This window comes from Myxocyprinus asiaticus, chromosome 9, assembly GCF_019703515.2.
Source record: "Myxocyprinus asiaticus isolate MX2 ecotype Aquarium Trade chromosome 9, UBuf_Myxa_2, whole genome shotgun sequence".
Taxonomy (NCBI): domain Eukaryota; kingdom Metazoa; phylum Chordata; class Actinopteri; order Cypriniformes; family Catostomidae; genus Myxocyprinus; species Myxocyprinus asiaticus.
Window position 1 is genome coordinate 7,319,825 of NC_059352.1, and position 20,885 is coordinate 7,340,709.

At 38.2% G+C, this 20,885-nt stretch overlaps 2 protein-coding genes across 5 annotated transcripts in view; both read left to right on the forward strand.

Moving 5' to 3' along the window:
* The first annotated feature begins 601 nt into the window (after positions 1 to 601).
* On the forward strand, positions 602 to 10,020 carry LOC127445942 (oxidative stress-induced growth inhibitor 1-like). 3 transcript variants are annotated; one of them, XM_051706467.1, is made up of 6 exons: positions 602 to 767; positions 4,509 to 4,576; positions 5,396 to 5,532; positions 5,951 to 6,142; positions 6,555 to 6,661; positions 8,394 to 10,020. In XM_051706467.1, the coding sequence occupies exons 2-6, from the start codon at positions 4,519 to 4,521 to the stop codon at positions 9,463 to 9,465; spliced, it is 1,566 nt and encodes a 521-aa protein (XP_051562427.1). In that variant the 5' UTR covers positions 602 to 767; positions 4,509 to 4,518; the 3' UTR covers positions 9,466 to 10,020. The 3 variants fall into 3 exon arrangements, with proteins under 3 accessions (XP_051562427.1, XP_051562428.1, XP_051562429.1); XM_051706468.1 differs by having other exon boundaries at positions 6,555 to 6,646; XM_051706469.1 differs by lacking the exon at positions 5,396 to 5,532.
* Positions 10,021 to 17,148: 7,128 nt separating this feature from the next.
* The window catches only part of mtss1 (MTSS I-BAR domain containing 1), an 89,454-nt gene continuing 85,717 nt past the window's right edge, over positions 17,149 to 20,885 (forward strand). For both annotated transcript variants that reach the window (XM_051706457.1, XM_051706459.1), the window contains exon 1: positions 17,149 to 17,851. In XM_051706457.1, the coding sequence (XP_051562417.1) occupies positions 17,780 to 17,851 (72 nt within the window). In that variant the 5' untranslated portion in view covers positions 17,149 to 17,779. The remainder of the gene's footprint in view (positions 17,852 to 20,885) is intronic.

A 20,885-nucleotide genomic window follows, 5' to 3' on the forward strand; every position in this document is an offset into this window, starting at 1 on the left:
TCATAGAAGAAAAGTTAGTTTAAATAATGGACGAAACCAATCGAAAGTGATCATCCCTATGCCCTACTCACTACGAAGGACAGAGCTGTTGGTGGCACTGTGAAGGAAGCATGACATTGCAGTTTGAATGTAACCTTCGCTAAAAGTCTTGTTTAAGGGCAATTTGTGAAACAATTTACTTTTTTACTATTGAATGAAACGACCCTTCGAGTGGCGTCCCCTTCAAGGGCGCAAAAATGCCGTTTAAGGGTATAATCGAATATTTCTAGGCACGTGGGGACATGAAAATACGCTGCTTTTGGATGAATGACCCGACTACAATTCCTTTCAACGAGACGTCGTTGCGATGGTAATGCTACGGCAGCTGAACGGCAAGTCACAGCGTTCGCTGATTGGCTGATGAGCAGGGACGGTCCAATTCTAGCCAATCAGGGATAAGATCGTTTCCAAGAGTGGAAAATTGCAAGCTCCAAGATGCTCTTACGTCACTGCACTGCCGCACCAATCATAATTCTAAGCGTCACATCGTAAGACAATGATTGGTTGGTATGGGCCGTACAGTGAAGAATTATAAAAGCCATTACAGCACGACTTACGTCACGAGCATCGTGGGCTGTGTTAACGGTGCGGTGTGGCTATACACAAGTACAACGAAAGGAAAACTGCAAGTGCATTTTAAATAGCGATTTAAAACATCCTTGCTCTGCTTAAACATTCGATTTATTTCATACAGAATTCTGGACATTTACATCGGCATCACGTGCTAGGTAAGGTGGATTTTCATGTTGGTATTGATGATTTGCTCTCATCACGCTACTGTAATTTACATGCGGTAACTTGTCATTATTGTATACAGTTATGAAAGCGCACACGACGCCGTTAATGCAAGCATCTGTGTTATGGTAACCGGCGTCTGAAATGTGCTTTCATGTAATTTTCTGTAAGTGCAATCCACTTATAGGATGGAGTCTGGCTATGTTAACGCTTCTTGTCTGTGTTGATGCTGCGCACACAATAGTCTGTGTAAGGATGAAGCCGTGAACGAAAAAAGCATGTTGCCTCCACTGGAAAGTCCGATGGGGTGCAGACCTCCTCAAATAGAACATGTATGATCAAGTACGCGTTTAAAGCGTGAACAGCTCTTGTAAAGCGTTCGGTTTACAGCGCAAGAGCAAGCGCGCGGCTGGCTGTCACAGTGACCCACTGGCGAATAGCGGATTTTCAATGGACATAATAGTGGTAGAATTACAGTTACAACTGTTTTTAAAATTCTAAGAGCCATTCGCAAATTCTAAAAATTAAACTTAAAAGTCAGACATGAACATTTCCTTTCATCAACCGCAGCATCATAAACCCTTCCGCATGAAACGTTTTGCACGTATAGCCTATTTAAGTTGGACTCTCACGCTCCTTTCTGGACCCCATGCAAATCTGCATACGCTTAAATTTAATTGCTGCTAACTTTAACAAGTAGAAGTGGTTACCTTCACATCACTTGCCACTTATTCATAGTGACTCAGCGCATTTGACTGGCGCGAAACGCTTTAAAACTTTCTGCAGAGTCACTAATAACTTCAGCTGTTATTATGCAACGACACTGCAGCTGATTCATAAGAGGCATGCTTTACTCTAATGCAGATTATATAGGATTAGTTAACCCTTAAATGCATGAGAATTTCACCAAACATACTTGGGTCTTTAGACACTTGACACTTACACTGGCGGCCAAAAGTTTGGATTAATGGACAGATTTTGCTCTTATGGAAAGAAATTGGTATTTTATTCACCAAAGTGGCATTCAGCTGATCACAATGTATAGTCAGGACATTAATAATGTGAAAAATTACTATTACAATTTGAAAAAAAATGTTCAGAACTTCTTAAACTACTTCAAAGAGTTCTCATCTAAAAATCCTCCATGTGCAGCAATGACAGTTTTGCAGATCCTTGGCATTCTAGCTGTCAGTTTGTCCAGATACTCAGGTGACATTTCACCCCACACTTCCTGTAGCACTTGCCATAGATGTGGCTGTCTTGTCGGGCACTTCTCACGCACCTTACAGTCTAGCTGATCCCACAAAAGCTCAATGGGGTTAAGATCCATAACACTCTTTTCCAATTATCTGTTGTCCAATGTCTGTGTTTCTTTGCCCACTCTAACATTTTCTTTTTGTTTTTCTGTTTCAAAAGTGGCTTTTTCTTTGCAATTCTTCCCATAAGTCCTGCACCCCTGAGTCTTCTCTTTACTGTTGTACATGAAACTGGTGTTGAGCGGGTAGAATTCAATGAAGCTGTCAGCTGAGGATATCTGAGGCGTCTGTTTCTTAAACTAGTACATCTGGCCTTCCACATCTCTTTCTGTCCTTGTTAGAGCCAGTTGTCCTTTGTCTTTGAAGACTGTAGTGTACACTTTTGAATGAAATCTTCAGTTTTTTTGGCAATTCCAAGCATTGTAAAGCCTTCATTCCTCAAAACAATGATTGACTGACGAGTTTCTAGAGAAAGCTGTTTCTTTTTTGCCATAATATTGACCTTAAGACATGCCAGTCTATTGCATACTGTGGCAACTCAAAAACAAACACAAAGACAATGTTAAGCTTCATTTAATGAGCCAAATAGCTTTCAGCTGTGTTTGATATAATGGCAAGTGATTTTCTAGTACCAAATTAGCAATTTATCATGATTACTCAAGGATAAGGTGTTGGAGTGATGGCTGCTGGAAATGGGGCCTGTCTAGATTTGATCAAAAATGACTTTTTTCAAATAGAGATGGTGCTGTTTTTTACATCAGTAATGTCCTGACTATACTTTGTGATCAGTTGAATGCCACTTTGGTGAATTAAAGTACCAATTTCCTTCTGAAACAGCAAAATCTGTACATTATTCCAAACTTTTAGCCACCAGTGTATATCTAACACAAATGGATCTACAAAATGTCCAGATAGTGTCAAATTTTCAAAGTATTTTCAAGACAGTTAGAAAATAGAAGAAAATATATTTTGATGTTTTATTTTTCACATATCAAAGAGAAAAAGCAAAAAATCAGGACAAATCTAAAATGGGATTCGCAACTGGCCGTCAAACACATGTTGAGCTACACATAACACATAAGATACACGTAGGCTACACATAAGTTACAGAAGTATTTTCTCATGCACTTATTGAGTCTAAATAGATGGATAACGTACATAATTTCTGTAGTACACCCATACTGATCATGTGTTGTACTTGCTATAGTTTACTTCCATGTTGTCGATTCATCAAATAGCAATGTCAAATGTAAATCAAGTCAGTCACTGAAACAACACCTTGAGTAAGAAATAACATGTATATGTAAACTCACTGAGCACTTTTTCAACATCTGGGTTCCGGATGTATTTTTCCCACTAATTTCTTCCATAGACTTTTTATAAAATCCTTCATAAAAGAGGTGTAAGACATGAACCAAACCAACCAGCTCCGAGGTGAATCACAAACTTAACAAACTTTGTTTTGAGGCCAAAAATTTAGTTGAAAATCGGACATAAATTCAAAGTTAAAAGGTTGTGTACTTACCGTCTTTCATGAAGCATTGCGAATGATGTAATTGAATAAAAAACGATTGTAGGTTGTTGATTATAAGTATAGAAACAATAGATTTAACATTTATTGCAAAATATTGTGATTTGTACAAATATAAGTAGTTTAAGTGCGAAGGGAGACCGAATTGATTACGTCATTCACAGTGCATCGTGGGCGATTGCGCAGAGGCAGCAGTGGTTCTCTGATTGGTGGATCTTTCTCTGCTGTACCATGGGTAATGTAGTTGTTTACCATGACTTCCGCTATCAAACGGTTTTTAAACAAAGTTGAATTAATGCCACTTCAACGAAAGTGTATAAAACCGATGAAGAACCTCGTAGCTCACGGTAGGTCTGTCTTTTAAGGTTTATACGTTTTCATTGAAAATAAATTAGTCTATTGGATAAATTAATGGGATTTTTCCTTCCGGAACCAGACTGTTGTGCTCTATAAGGAATACTATGGTCCTAACAAAGTTCCCTACGTGGTCCTCTGCCTTTGCAGCTCATCCGCCTCAAGGTTCGATGTGTTATGAATTTTGAGATGTTATTCTGCTCACTACAATTGTACAGAGTGGTTATCTGAGTTACCGTTGTAATCGGTACCGATAATCGCATGAATAAGTAGGTGTACAGGTGTTCCTAATAAAGTGCTCAGTAAGTGTATATTTGATAATTGTATAGATGGATAGATTTGATACTTCTCCCCCCTCTTGAAGCTGGCACTTTCCCATGTCTCTGAGATCATGACTGGTGGGAATAGAGCTGTCACACTCTCTCTTGCATTACAGGGACAGCATTAGTCACCCCATTCAAAAGTTATGACCATAATGGAAAGGGAGGGGATGAAGTGGTTTGGCCTCATGTGTTTTGGGAGGGGTTGTAGCTTCTATGGTTGCAATGTTGGCTTTTGCAACTCATCATTTGTCCTCCTTTTTCCTGTAACAGGTGAGACACTATGGATATTTTCAAAGAAAACACTTTTTCCGATGACGTCCTGCCCGTTGTCATTGTTGGTAAGAGTCCTTTATTTATATTTGTTATTTACAGTGTTGGGTAAGTTACTCTAAAAAACGAATTAATTACTAACTACTAATTACATTTTCTACCGTGTAATTAGATTACTATACTAATTACTCTTTCTGGAAGGTAATTGCATTACTTATGACTAATTACTTTCTAACACCCTGATCAACCTCGATCAGATGAAAAAAACAAGAATAGACATGAAACTGTTCTTTGAATTCTTTCAAATAAATCATAAAAAATCAAATAAATTATTAATTAACTGGCCAAAGAATTTAAGGGGGCAGCGTTAAATTAGAAAACATATATTTTAACATTAGAGGTTAAATTTCGGTTTTAAATTCACTATTGTTATATATATAGAATTGATCTAGAGTCTGTACAGTATTTACTGCAATTACATTAGAAGTAACTATAATTCAATTACTGAAAAAATTAAGAGTAATCCCTTACTTTTTCAATGAAAAAGTATTTTAATTACAGTAATTGATTACTTAGTAATGCATTACGCTCAACACTGGTTATTTATAACTGTGTGTGGTTTAGCGGTTTGCGTCAGTTTTTTCAGTTGACATGAAAACATGCACAACAATTTTTGAAAGAACTATTCTTTCACAGTTATTTTTGCTTTCTGCTCAGTAACACAATGACTTGCACTTTTTGTCATGAATATACAATATTTTTTTCTCACAAAAATTAGCCTTCTGAGAAACAAGTTTTTTCAAGGTGTTTAAAAGTTGTTCTTGAAAAAGGGCATAGTGGAGACCATTTCCAATTTTCTTTTATTTGGATGGCTTTGGTTCTTCCAGGTAATGGACCATCAGGCATTTGTCTGTCTTACTTGCTGTCGGGATACACGCCTTACTGTTCCCCCGACGGCTTCCATCCCAACCCCATTTTGCGTAACAAACTTGCAGAGAACCACCATCTGTCTCTGTTTGATCAGGTAATGCACACACATACATAAGACTTCAACACACAATTACCACACCTACTTGCATAACAACTGGTGATTAATAGTACGGTTTTATGGTTAGCTTTTGACTGGATACCACAAAAGTCTCTATAGAAACTACAATGATTGTTCAAAGAATTATAATTATCAGTGTCAGTGGTGGCTGCACGTATGAGTTGGCTTATGGGCTGTTCACACAGGACACACTAATGCATTCCGTTTGTGCTGTGTTTTTTTGTAATTTTTGGTCTGTGTATACATACATTGTGTCTTTATACACCTGCATTGGATTCCATTATGCGCTGATTCGTCTTGCCGTTTTGAACGTAAGAACATGTCCTGTTTGAATGGCTCCTTAGTCCATTCTTGTTCAAATAAGTAAAACCTTTGTATTCATTTGTGCTTTCAGGATCTAGAGTACCTTTGTGAAGGTGTAGAGGGTCGTTCATCCAACCCTGTGGCTGTGCTTTTCGATGCCCTCCTTCTCCCTGATGGTGACTTTGGAGTGGACTGTGCCTCACCACTGATATGGCGTTACGAGCCACAAAGGGCCACGCCCCATCTTGTATTGGGGAAGGGGCCACCTGGTGGGGCCTGGCATGTAAGTAATTACACCTAAAATACTTCTAGCTTCTGATATGAGGCCCCAACACCCATATTCTGTTTCTATCTGTAGATTTAATATAAAACAGGACACTATTATTTTAATGGGTGAATATTACAAAAACATGTCCAGATCACATTTCACCCAAAAAAATCAACTGTATTTTGCATAAAGAATATTAAGCCTATTTTCTTTTCACCATGACATTATAATGGATATTCAGACCCAGCATAAAAAAAGGACTGATGGGAAGTGGTACTCATTGGATTTTATATTTGCATTTCAGAAAACCACTGTAACACTGTCTTCTATTGTGTGCTTTTAAAAGTTTGATCAGATGTTATCCTTGTGCTTTGCCTACATCATACTGTAATGTGAAGTTGTTAATTATTGTGTTTGACACCTTCAGGCAATGGAGGGCTCGATGTTGACTCTCAGCCTGGCTAACTGGATGGAACTTCCTGGTATAAAACTAAAAGACTGGATGCGAGATAAACGAAAGTATGAAAAGAAAATGTAAATAATTATCACTCAAGCATCTAGAGAGCGAGACTGTTGATTTGCAGCCAGTGAATGTCAATAAAAGCAGTACAGATAAGGGCTTCAATTCTAGTACAGCATTCCTAGGCTGATTCTTTTGACGTTAGATAATGCTTTCTTTCAGTCTCTGTTCTTGGCAAGGGCAGTCTTTTCCAAGCAACAGTTGCAACTGTAAGCACTGAATTTTAAAGGTGCGCTCAGTAAATTTTGTTTTAATGTCATTTTGGATTTACACTGATACCTAGGGGCGTGGAGCCAACGTGGTTGAAACTCAATAGTTTTCAGTTGCCTCTGCCATTCAGAAAATTCAGAAATCATGATTAATTTAGTCCACGAGCGAAAGTGTCCAACAGGAGGGTGGTTAGTGAGATTAAGCAAGTAGAATTCGGCTGGCCATGTGATCCCAACATGACCACTTCCATAAGAGACCCTCCATGTAGAATAAAACTGCTTTTATAAGGTTACTAACATAACTGGAGTTGTCATGATTTTTTATATATGTTTCAAAATACTAATCAGTTCTCTTTACTGAGTGAACCTTTTAAGGGTAAATTATGTTTAATTTGTTGACAGCCAACACCAAAATCTGTTAAACTAGAATTTTCTCTCTTTAAAGTTATGTACAATTGACAGTTTCTAGAACTGCTGTCTAGATGTTTTCAATCTAATAAATCTAAAAACCTTTTTAAAGTATTTAATAAAAATTAAAATTCCTTAACTTGTGTTAGTTGGAGAACTAAGTCTATAAGGCAAGTGAACGCTTTTAGACTACTTTAAGCTGCTGCAGTATTTTTTTTCGATATTACAATACTTTCTCCCATTCCAACTTAATTTATGCAGACAACTTTAAGGGCATTTTCACACCTGGCTCGTTTGGAGCATTTGTTTCAGAACCTGGTGCGTTTTCTCCCTTAGTTCAGTTCGTTTAGGCATATATGAACACAGCAATCGCACTCTGATCTGCACCAAAGCAATTGGTCTGAGACCACCTAGACGAGGTGGTCTCGGACCGATTGCAAACGAACCCCAGAGCGGTTTGCTTGTGGTGAGAATGCAGTCCGACCCAACAGACCAATGAGCCAAACAATATCCCTATATAAACCATGAACATACCTGATGGATCTTTGGAGAAGACATCTGTAGGTCAGCACTTCACTGTAATTCATCATCAAAATGCGTATAAAGCCTTGTGCAACTATATCTAATGTAAGTTTAAAATAGGAGCTGTTTTATAATGAGGTAATTTAGTATGATTTAGTATGCAACAGGCACTTTTCAATGCAGAAATAACACAAAAGCAACTAATGACATTAACAACACTCGACAATTTGTAACGGTTGATAAGATTTTGAAGTGTTGCCTTATGAAAGTGAACTGAACCAAGAAGAAAATGCAACATTTGTAACAATTTTAGCCCCAGTTTGGGAACAAATCAATTGAGCTACAGGTCTGAAAATGCCCCTAAATCATTCTAAGGTTTATTTTGACAATTTTATGTTTGAAAAGTAATTATTTTTGCAATTCTGTTTGGTGCTGCTTATGGTGCAGAAATTACACTGCAGCTTTAACTAAACACCCTAACTACTGGGTGTTATGAATTAATGAGGCATAAAGAATATTCTATGCATATTTCTTCAAATTCTAGATGACCAGAATGACCTAAACGGATCATCTAATATTTGTATGTTTTTACATTTGTGTTTGTTAGAAATGTGCGTAACGACCGAGCCACACCAGCTGAGATTGCATCCTACTACCAGCACTATGTAAGCGAAATGGGACTGGAGAAAAGCTTTGCTTGCGGGACCACTGTAACCTCAGTCCATCGGGTTTCCCTGGAATCCGCTCACTCCGTCTGGAAGATCCAAGGCATCCAGAGGACAGCTAAAGTTGAAGGAAAGGAAGAGATGGAAGTTCCATTCTCTGTTTATGCAGAGAACGTGGTGCTTGCCACAGGAACCCATGACATCCCAGCACGCCTTGGCGTGGAGGGCGAGAATCTACACTTTGTGTGCCACAGCTTCTGGGAGCTGGAGGCCGCCATTTCCTCAGGGCGTTTGGACCGTGCTTCGGAGCCGGTTCTTGTAGTTGGTGCTGGGCTGACAGCGGCAGATGCCGTTCTTGCGGCTCACCACTTGAACACGCCCGTATATCACGCCTTTCGGCGACCGGTGAACGATCCGGCACTCATATTCAACCAGCTTCCCAAACTCCTCTACCCTGAATACCACAAAGTGCACCAAATGATGAGCCAGCAGCAACATAAACTGGGAGAGGCGTTGGAAAATTTGTCCAACCAACCTCTAACCTCACCTGCCGATGGCACAAGCCCTTACAACAGTTACCCTGGTTACCTCAGTTTCCCTAAGCACCACGTAGTTGCCTTCAAACCTGATGGCAAATGTGTGCTAGAGGGTGAAGGAGGGCTACAAACAGTATTGCAAGTGTCAATGGCACTCATTTTGATTGGTGCACATCCCAACCTATCGTTTCTCTCAGAACACGGTCGCCTGCTGGGGCTAAACCCAGAAGAGCCAGTCAGCTGTAGGCGGAATCCTTTAGACGTGGATCCGTACACGTACGAGAGCATGAAGGAGCCAGGAATGTATGCAATAGGACCACTGGTGGGTGAGAACTTTGTGCGATTCCTAAAAGGCGGCGCTTTAGCCATTGCATGTGACATCGCCCGCAAACAGAAGACGAAACGACAAAGTGCGACGGAGAGTTCCAACACCAACTCATTAAACATTGAACTGACCAACTGCACCTTAGAAGCATAAAAAGACTTTGAGAGTACATAAGATGGAAAGACTTTTAAGGAGTAAAGGAGTGGATGATGTTCTATGTACTGTAGGTATCTGCTCAACTTCCTCCCATCAATATAGAAGTACCGAAACAGAGTACAACCCAGTGATACTGCCCCGAGTTATGGAAATAAAGGAGAACGGCATAAGAACCAGATTGTCATTCTGACATGCAATTCAGTCTGCAAATGCACTGACACAGATTTTTACTGTCAATGACTAACTAATGTAGCAGCAACTCTAAACATTAATCTGCGTCTATGGACAGAAGGTAGCTGCTTTTAAGACTTCAGGGAGTTTCTTGTACGTGGCTGCTCATTCGAAACACTACACATGTTCTCTCAGCAATCATGCTCCGTCGTGCCAATTGACATTTGTACTGGTTGTGTTTTCAGATTTCTTCATGTGAGGAAAACTCAAAACTAAACTTTGCCTAGCAAATGCTGCTGTTGTATCGATGTTGGTATCAACATGCCTGTTTTCTTCTTTGTAGATGAATGTATTAAACACAACGAACCTATTTTTAACAAATCACTGAAATCCAAGCACAACATTGTTCTTGCGAAATTTCCATTTGAAGATAAACTGTGTGATTTGTGAGATTATGATTAACTTTTGATATATTCATAGTTCTCTTTCAACAGTGTCCATTTGAGTTAATGAACTTCTTTTACATTTTAATATTATGTATTGTCTTTATTTGAATTATTTTTGTCTTCCGTACATTGCCTTCCCAAGTACACTGACCAACAAAGCCAAAACACAGTAACTATGACAACACTGAAACTGAGAAAAATGGCTTCAAAAGTTTTTGTCCGTCCATCCAAATGTGGATTATCAAATTTCTCAGAAACTGAGCATAGCTTGGTCAAACCCATCAGTGACAGGACAGATCATAGTCTGTCTTACTGTGTACTTACTGCTTTTTGCCTTTGCAGGGCAGTACAATGTACCACTGTACTGAGTAAACTGGTTATACTAGCAAACTTGACTTGAAGCTAATGAAACTTTGGGATGTCCTTGTTTCATACTGCTGTCACTAACCCAAAGCCAAAACCTCAGTAAGGTCAGGCTGCACTTACAAAAATTACCATAAGAGGTCCTTTGCAAACAGGGACTGTAAAGCCAGTGACTTTGCATCAGACACAATTATCCTTGTGTAACAACTGAAATTATAACATTTGGGGATGCAGAGTACTCAACTTTCAGCTAAAGTCACCCTTTTTTTAAGCTAATTTGCCAAACATTTTTGGTAAAAGCTTCTACATTTTCCATATTAAAATCACGTGAAAGAGTTACTTTAAGTATGTATAAATGCTTTAAATATAACAAACAAATCTAAATAAATAAAACTAAAATATATGTATCTAGAATACTTACTATGACTTTCTTACTCTCATGAGTTTGCATCCCTGAACATTATTTGAATGAACGAATGAATCATGTGGCCTACATGACGTGCTTATTTACGCTATGTGTTAACTGATGGGTCAAATTTGACACTGCCTATGAGATTGCCTTGAGGACCTTAGGACCTTTCGATGCAATAAGTATGTTTATAAGTAAAAAAAAAACTTTAATTTTTTTTTTTTTTTTGAAAATGTTGCAAGATTTAATGTCATATGCATGTCTTGTTCCTTCAAGAGAGTGGTTTTAGACTCTATTTTGACATGGAGTCGTTCCCCCTTTTTTTTTTTTTTTTTTTTTTTATCTAAAAACTAATTCTACTGTATTCTTTGTCTATAATTTATGATTCCTGGCAGCTCAGATTAGTCATTCTAAAGAAAAGAAAAACCCCATTGCAAAACATGTATAATTTATCTGCATCGATTGTTGTCGAACACTATTTAAAAAGTTACAAAAAATGAGTCTGAAAAAGTAATACAGTGTCATTTGTCTGTCCATGGCTATGTTTGAAATAGCATACTACCATAATACCCTAGCCATTTCTGCAGTATTTAGTTTGCACACTGTGTTCAGTATGGCAATTTTCTGTATGCATAGAACTTCTAGTCAGAAAATGTAACAGTGTGTCTTCATTTTTCTATTCATGGGTATGTTTGGAACAGGGTTGGATACCCCCGCCACCCCCCCCCAATTGCCCCCTCAAGCGCAAGTGAAGCAAAGGGTTGAATTGTATCGTTATGGTGCTAACCCTAATCCTCACGAAATGTGCTGGAACTGAAGACATGCGTGTTCTAGATCCGGGCCTGGTTTGGAATAGCATATCATCATACTACTCTGACAATATTTACTATGTATCCTGTGTAGTATGCACATTTTGTGTATCTGACTATATGCATAGAATACTCGAATATCCTACTACATTTGCCAAAATGTGCCTTATACAGTAGCATACTGTGTGGAGTACTGTATCTGACAATGCAATACTGTATGCATAAACACATGTGAAAAATATAATACAATATGCATGCGGCATGAATCCATGTAATAACAATGTAACATTCTACTCTTTGAAAAGATTTATCCTTGCGCAAAGATGTTTCCAAATATCCAAATATTTGGTTTAAAAGGGGGTTTATTGTATTATTTACAATATTAGTTTATAATATGTGCAATATATAAGCCTATATAAATTTTGACAACATTTTAGATATAGGATATTTAAAGATAGGGTAATGCAGACTGAATTAAAGATGGGTTAATGCAGACTTATGTTTAATAATCAGCCATTACAAAGTGTTTATTGACAGACTACTATTCTGATTATTGGAGAGGAAGTTTGCCCCCCTATGCCTATGATGGATAATTTACACACAAAAAACAGTGGACTGAATACACTATGAATACTATGAAGTAAACAGTATGCCAGCACCTTATTGAGAACATAGCCCATGAGGTGCATCCCAAACCCCACACTTCTGCACTATTCTACATCATTTTGAAGTGTAAGTAGTGCAAGAAATATGTTAAAACTGAAAACGCAACAAAAAGAAGTGTACTATGAGTCCTCGGATAATGCACTTCGACCGTCAAAACGGCATGCACTCAACGCTCACTTGCTGTACATAGTTACCTGGCTGCGTTGCTGGTCTGAAAAAACTATTGTAAATAATGGAGAATGTAGCAGCTAGTGAAACTTAAGAGAAAGCAGCACTACAAATGTAATTTGAATGCTTAATCATCACCCTACACTGTGTGCATATGTACTTTAACCAACTAACTAACTGTCTGTCTGTATCTATCATGGTTCAGTTTTCTCATCTGATCAAAAAATACTAACTAACGTAACTAAATGTCTGTCTGTCTGTCTGTCTATCTCTGTCTGTCTATCTATCTGTCTGTCTGTCTGTCTATCATGGTTCAGTGTTCTCATCTGATCAAAAAATACTAACGTAACTAAATGTCTGTCTGTCTTTCTATCTATCTATCTGTCTATCATGTTTCAGTGTTCTCTGATCAAAAAATACTAACTAACGTAACTAAATGTCTGTCTGTCTATCTATCTATCATGGTTCAGTATTCTCATCTGATCAACAAATACTAACTAAATGTCTGTCTATCATGGTTGTGTTCTCATCTGATCAAAAATACTAACTAAATAAGTAACTAACTGTCTGTCTGTCTAAATATCTACAGTGCATCCGAAAAGTATTCACAGCGCTTCACTTTTTCCACATTTTGTTATGTTACAGCCTTATTCCAAAATGGATTAAATTCATTATTTTCCTCAAAATTCTACAAACAATACCCCATAATGACAACGTGAAAGAAGTTTGTTTGAAATCTTTGCAAATTTATAAAAAAAAATAAATAAAAAAAAAATCACATGTACATAAGTATTCACAACCTTTGCTCAATACTTTGTTGAAGCACCTTTGGCACCAATTACAGCCTCAAGTCTTTTTGAGTATGATGCTACAAGCTTGGCACACATATTTTTGGGCAGTTTCTCCCATTCTTCTTTGCAGGACCTCTCAAGCTCCATCAGGTTGGATGGGGAGCGTCGGTGCACAGCCATTTTCAGATCTCTCCAGAGATGTTCAATCGGGTTCAAGTCTAGGCTCTGGCTGGGCCACTCAAGGACATTCACAGAGTTGTCCCGGAGCCACTCCTTTGTTATCTTGGCTGTGTGCTTAGGAAGATGAACCTTCACCCCAGTCTGAGGTCCAGAGCGCTCTGGAGCAGGTTTTCATCAAGGATGTCTCTGTACATTGCTGCATTCATCTTTCCCTCGATCCTGACTAGTCTCCCAGTTCCTGCCGCTGAAAAACATCCCCACAGCATGATGCTGCCACCACCATGCTTCACTGTAGGGATGGTATTGGCCAGGTGATGATAGGTGCCTGGTTTCCTCCAGACATGACGCTTGCCATTCAGGCCAAAGAGTTCAATCTTTGTTTCTCATGGTCTGAGAGTCCTTCAGGTGCCTTTTGGCAAACTCCAGGTGGGCTGTCATGTGCCTTTTACTGAGGAGTGGCAAACTCCAGGTGGGCTGTCATGTGCCTTTTACTGAGGAGTGGCTTCCGTCTGGCCACTCTACCATACAGGCCTGATTGGTGGAGTGCTGCAGAGATGGTTGTTCTTCTGGAAGGTTCTCCTCTCTCCACAGAGAAACACTGGAGCTCTGTCAGAGTGACCATCGGGTTCTTGTTCATCTCCCTGACTAAGGCCCTTCTCCCCCGTTCGCTCAGTTTGGCCGGGCGGCCAGCTCTAGGAAGAGTCCTGGTGGTTCCAAACTTCTTCCATTTACGGATGATGGAGGCCACTGTGCTCATTGGGACCTTCAATGCTGCAGAAATTTTTCTGTACCCTTCCTCAGATCTGTGCCTCGATACAATCCTGTCTCGGCGGTCTACAGACAATTCCTTGGACTTCATGGCTTGGTTTGTGCTCTGACATGCACTGTTAACTGTGGGACCTTATATAGACAGGTGTGTGCCTTTCCAAATCATGTCCAATCAACTGAATTTACCACAGGTGGACTCCAATCAAGTTGTAGAAACATCTCAAGGATGATCAGTGGAAACAGGATGCACCTGAGCTCAATTTTGAGTGTCTTGGCAAAGACTGTGAATACTTATGTACCTGTCATTTGTTTTTGTTTTTTTCAGTTTTTTATTTGTAATAAATTTGCAAAGATTTCAAACAAACTTCTTTCACGTTGTCATTATGGGGTATTGTTTATAGAATTTTGAGGAAAATAATGAATTTAATCCATTTTGGAATAATGCTGTAACATAAAATGTGGAAAAAGTGAAGCGCTGTGAATACTTTCAAGATGCACTGTATCTATCTATCATGGTTCAATGTTCTCATCTGATCAAAAAATATTAACTAACTAACGTAACTAAATGTCTGTCTGTCTATCTATCTATCATGGTTAAGTGTTCTCATCTGATCAAAAATACTAACTAACTAACTAAATAACTAACTAAATGTCTGTCTGTCTATCTAATCAAATACTAACTAACTAAATGTCTGTCTGTCTATCTATCTATCATGGTTCAGTGTTCTCATTTGATAGAAAAATACTAACTAAATGTCTGTCTGTCTATCTATCTATCTATCGTGGATCAGTGTTCTCATCTGATCAAAAAATACTAACTAATGTAACTAAATATCTGTCTGTCTGTCTATCTATCGATCTATCTGTCTGTCTGTCTATCTATCTATCTATCATGGCTCAGTGTTCTCATCTGATCAAAAATACTAACTAACTAACTAACTAACTAAATAACTAACTAAATGTCTGTCTGTCTATCTAATCAAATACTAACTAACTAAATGTCTGTCTGTCTGTCTATCTATCTATCATGGTTCAGTGTTCTCATTTGATAGAAAAATACTAACTAAATGTCTGTCTGTCTATCTAATCAAATACTAACTAACTAACTGTCTGTCTGTCTATCTATCTATCTATCGTGGATCAGTGTTCTCATCTGATCAAAAAATACTAACTAATGTAACTAAATATCTGTCTGTCTGTCTATCTATCTATCTATCGATCTATCTGTCTGTCTGTCTATCTATCTATCTATCATGGCTCAGTGTTCTCATCTGATCAAAAAATACTAACTAACGTAACTAAATGTCTGTCTGTCTATCTATCTGTCTGTCTGTCTATCTATCGTGGATCAGTGTTCTCATCTGATCAAAAAATACTAACTAACTAACTGTCTGTCTGTCTGTCTATCTATCTATCTACCATGGTTCAGTGTTTTCATCTGATCGAAAAATACTAACTAGCTAAACGTCTGTCTGTCTGTCTATCATGGTTCAGTGTTTTCATCTTATCGCAAAATTCTCACTAGCTAAGTAGCTAAATCTATCTGTCTATCTATTTATCTATCATGGTTCAGGGTTTTCATCTGTTTGGAAAAATACTTACTAGCCAACTAGCTAAATATCTGTCTGTCTGTCTATCTATCATGGTTCACTGTTTTCATCTGATCAAAAAATACTTGTTAACTAACTATAAATGTCTGTCTGTCTGTCTGTCTATCATGGTTCAACTAACTAAATGACTAACTAACTGAATGACTGACTGAGTAGTAAAAAAAGTTGTGTTCCATTTGTGACGAAAATACACTTTGGAAATTCACACACTGCACGGTTAAGTGCATAGTTTATATTGTAAGTGCATAGTGTATAGTGTGTCATTTGGAACACAGCTCGTGTCTTCAACGCAAACGCTTGTGCAGTTCTCTTGTTTTACCATTAGATGGCAGCAAACTCTTGATTCAGCTGAAGTATAGCTGTACTAGTAGTGCAGTAGTGATAAAATCCTACATTAGTTGTAATGCAAATTTAAAATACTGGTGCTACGGTATATAATAATTGGCATTTGCATAGTATAGTGATTCTGATGTGTAATTTCTAACAAATATGCAAAATGTATGTAGATGTGAATTAATCGATTTATCACTTATCCTTAAAACAACAAAAACCATAACAACACTTAAAATGGCCCGTGAAACACTGTCATCCATCTACATAGAGTATATAAAGTGTGTGCTATGTATGGACAGATCATGTGTGGGATGCCCACTGTAGACTGCCGAACAAGGTGACCTCCCTTCTCTCTGAATAGACAGGTGGCCACTAGAGGACGTGATGCTGAATTTATCAAGTCTGTGTTGCTATGAGACCGCTGAGAGGTGAACTCATTTTGTAATGTCAGGTAACAGCACAGGGGTTGGGCAAAATAACAATGAACCTGACTCATAGATGTGATTCTTTTAAATACTATTTAATTATTTGTGTATAGACTAATAGAATAGAATAGTGGGGGGCTAGTTCTGTGTACTCTCTCTCTCTTTTTTTTTTTTTTTTTTTTTATAATAATAAAGTACCATTTAATTTACTTAAAGGAAAGGGTTTAGACAGCTACAGGGAATGCAGTCATACTTAAAAGACTACACAGCAATTATTTAGCGACTTTTATCTGGCCCCTTAATTGGATATATCTAAAATAAACAAACGTTTACCACTGTACAAGAGAAAATTTGGCAAGGTAAAGCATGCATTAATAGGAACGTTGACGGAAAAGCACGAAGATCACCGAAATATTCAAGCCCCGCCCCCCGTTGAGTTCGTGTGCCAGCCTTTCCAAACGAACGAGTTGGAAAGAAAGAGAGAGAGAGAGAGAGAGAGAGAGAGAGAGAGAGAGAGAGAGAGAGAGAGAGAGTGAATAATGTTTACCGCTCACGCTGTGGAATCTATGAGGAGTCGGAAGTTTAGTCAGGCATTGCCATATTAATTCGACACAGAAAAGCTCCATTCACACCGCAACCGCTCGAAATCATCACATCGGTTGGATCGACTGAATGAAACCATGAGGAATAAAAAACACGAGGATTGTTGCGAAAGTAACTAACGTGACTATCTATCCGAGCTTTTGAAGACGCCGAGTCAGGTATTTTGGCGCAGACTTTCAACCGTCGATTTGTTTTGCAGGTGTACCTGTGCTTACGTGGCACTTATTTTTCTTTATCTGGAGACCAATTTAAAATTGTCGTTTTTTTTTAGGTATTTTATCCACATTTTGTTTTATTGTGGCAATGCGATGTATTTTCAGTGGTTTAGTAAGTTGCGTGGCTGGTACTAGTTTACTTGCATCGGGCAGCCAATCAGCGCGCGCTAACAGCTCGAAATCGTAGTAACACTCACTATTTCTGCTTTAATTCATCCTCTTTTGATTTATTCGCACGATAACCTACAAAACAGCCTCGTACCGCACCATTTAGATATTGACAGCCGGTTTCCAGGCGAGGTTTCATAAGGAGGAGAAGTGTCAAGGCTGCGTGTGTGTTTTTTGGTTGGTAAAATGGATGCGGGAATGGAGAAGGAGTGCAGCGCTTTGGGAGGGCTCTTCCAAATCATCATGAACGATATGAAGGTGAGCCCCTGTTTAATTAAAATAATACATTATATGCTTTTATTTCCCCCAGACATAATGGGTGGCTTCGGTGTCTGTCTGTTAAAATGCTCAGAATAAGTTATTCTCCAGCTGTTGTGGAGGGTTGGCAACAGTTCTGTGGTTGGCCGGCGTCTAAATAGATGTGTATCCAGCCGCCCTGTGATGTGTGTCCTCTTCAAATCACCATTAACATCAGTGTAGGCTCTGATGATCTTAGATATGTGTGCATGTACAAGTTTAAAAGCCATCATTTATGTAAAGTATTAGGATATAATACATTATTCCAGCTTACAATGATAGATTTTTGGACATGGAATAATTGTACTCTTAGATGTGCTTTGGCGTATCATGTAAACATGGCATATACAGTTGAAGTCAGAAGTTTACATACACTTAGGTTGAAGTCATTAAAACAAATTTAACCACTCGACAGATTTAATATTAGCAAACTATAGTTCTGGCAAGTCGTTTAAGACATCTACTCTGTGCATGAGTAATTTTTCCAACAGTTGTTTACAGACAGATTGTTTAACTTTTAATTGACTATATCACAGTTACAGTGGGTTAGAAGTTTACATACACTTAGTTAACTGTGCCTTGGAAAATTCCAGAAAATAATGTCAAGCCTTTAGACAGTTAGCCAATTAGCTTCTGATTGGAGGTGTACCTGTGTATGTATTGTAAGGCCTACCTTCAAACTGTGCTTGACATCATGGGAAAATGTAAAGAAATCAGTCAGGACCTCAGAAAAAAAAGAAAAAAAAATGCGGAGCTCCTCAAGTCTGGTTCATCCTTGGGAGCAATTTCCAAATGCCTGAAGGTATCACATTCATCTGTACCAACAATAGTATGCAAGTATAAACACCATGGGACCACGCAGCCATCATACCACTCAGGAAGAAGACACATTCTGTCTCCTAGAGATGAACATAGTTTGTTGTGAAAAGTGCAAATCAATCCCATAACAACAGCAAAGGACCTTGTGAAGATGCTGGAGGAAACAGGTGGACAAGTATCTATATCCACAGTAAAACGAGTCCTATATTGACACAACCTGAAAGGCTGCTCAGCAAGGAAGAAGCCACTGCCCCAAAACCGCCATAAAAAAGCCAGACTACAGTTTGCAAGTGCACATGGGGACAAAGATCTTACATTTTGGAGAAATGTACTCTGGACTAATGAAACAAAAATTGAACTGTTTGGCCATAATGACCATCGTTATGTTTGGAGGAAAAAGGGTGAGGCTTGCAAGCCGAAGAACACCATCCCAGCTGTGAAGCATGGGTGTGGCTGCATCATGTTGTGGGGGTGCTTTGCTGCAGGAGGATCTGGTGCACTTCACAAAATAGATGGCATCATGAGGAAGGAAAATTATGTGGATGTATTGAAGCAACATCTCAAGACATCAGCCAGGAAGTTAAAGCTTGGTCGCAAATGGGTCTTCCAAATGGACAATGTCCCTCAAGGTATTGGAGTGGCCATCACAAAGCCCTGACCTCAATCTGATAGAAAATTTGTGGGCAAAACTGTAAAAAGCGTGTGCGAGCGAGGAGGCCTACAAACCTGTCTCAGTTACACCAGTTCTGTCTGGAGGAATGGGCCAAAATTCCAGCAAATTATTGTGAGAAGCTTGTGGAAGGCTACCCAAAAAGTTTGACCCAAGTTAAACAATTTAAAGGCAATGCTACCAAATACTAACAAAGTGTATGAAAACTTCTGACCCTCTGGGAATGTGATGAAAGAAATGAAATCTGAAATAAATCGTTCTCTACTATTATTCTGACATTTCACATTCTTTAAATAGTGATCCTAACTGACCTAAGACAGGGAATGTTTTCTACGATTAAATGTCAGGAATTGTGAAAAACTGAGTTTAAATGTATTTGCTAAGGTGAATGAAAACTTCTAACTTCAACTGTAAATATAGTAATCATACAGTACGATGGTATTACAATCTATGTCTATATGTTATATTAACCCTCCTATTGCTTTCGGGTAATTTTTGACCCGGTAGAGGTAGATGATAATTTTTAAATACCACATAGTTTTTAGTATAGGAACCACACTTTTGGACTTTGTCAAGACTATCAAAATACATTCACACACAAAAAAAATATATATATTTTAATAATTGTTTTTAAGAGATAACCATAATTTTTTTTTGAAGTTTTGTTCGTGGGTCAATTTTTTTGTCTGTTTTTTTGTACATCTATGAATTCAAATTTTACTAGGGCTGAAATGATTAGTCGACGTTATCGACAACGTCGACAATCATTTTTGCCAATGTAAAATAAAATGGTACAAGAATATGTTAATCATTCAGGACAACTGTACATATCAAAGCACCACAATATTTTCTTGTTGACACAGTCCATCTGAAATGTGGTATCATTTTAGTTCCATGTGTCAGGAGACAAGACTAAACAGTCTCAGCGGTACATGCTGTGCAACATTATGCTCTTATCTCTAACCAGCATTAGCAGCAGTGACCATGATAGAACTTTTATGACTCTGTCTGAATGGGAAGTTGCCATCTTTTAGGCACCCTTTATGAAGACCACAGGAACAAGAGCTGGACAATGCATTTTAGTGTATTTTTGAGTGTGTTTTAGCAGCTTTGAAAATGATATACTAATCATGTGCTTTGGAGAAAATGTACTATAATGCACTTGTGTGTGTGCGCGCACAGGTGAGCAGGAAGTTATTGAGCACATGTCATGTCCTGTTGTAAGCATTGCACAGTGTATGAGTTAGGCTTTGGTTCTTGATATTAAAATACCTACACTACTGGTCAAAAGTTTTGAAACACTTGACCGAAATGTTTCTCATGATCTTAAAAATCTTTTGATCTGAAGGCATATGCTTAAATGTTTGAAATAAGTTTTGTAGACAAAAATATAATTGTACCACCATATTAATTTATTTCATTATAAAACTAAAATTTAATAAAATAAAAAAAAATAGTTTTTGAAATTGATGACTTGGACCAAATAATAAAGAAAAGCAGCCAATA

What these genes read in the sequence shown, in the direction of transcription:
- LOC127445942 (XM_051706467.1), top strand. Translation starts at nt 4,519, where the DNA reads ATGGATATTTTCAAAGAAAACACTTTTTCCGATGACGTCCTGCCCGTT. An exon ending in ATCTGTCTCTGTTTGATCAG is followed by an intron (nt 5,533 to 5,950) that starts GTAATGCACACA and finishes TTGTGCTTTCAG; the next exon opens with GATCTAGAGTACCTTTGTGA. An exon ending in CACCTGGTGGGGCCTGGCAT is followed by an intron (nt 6,143 to 6,554) that starts GTAAGTAATTAC and finishes TGACACCTTCAG; the next exon opens with GCAATGGAGGGCTCGATGTT.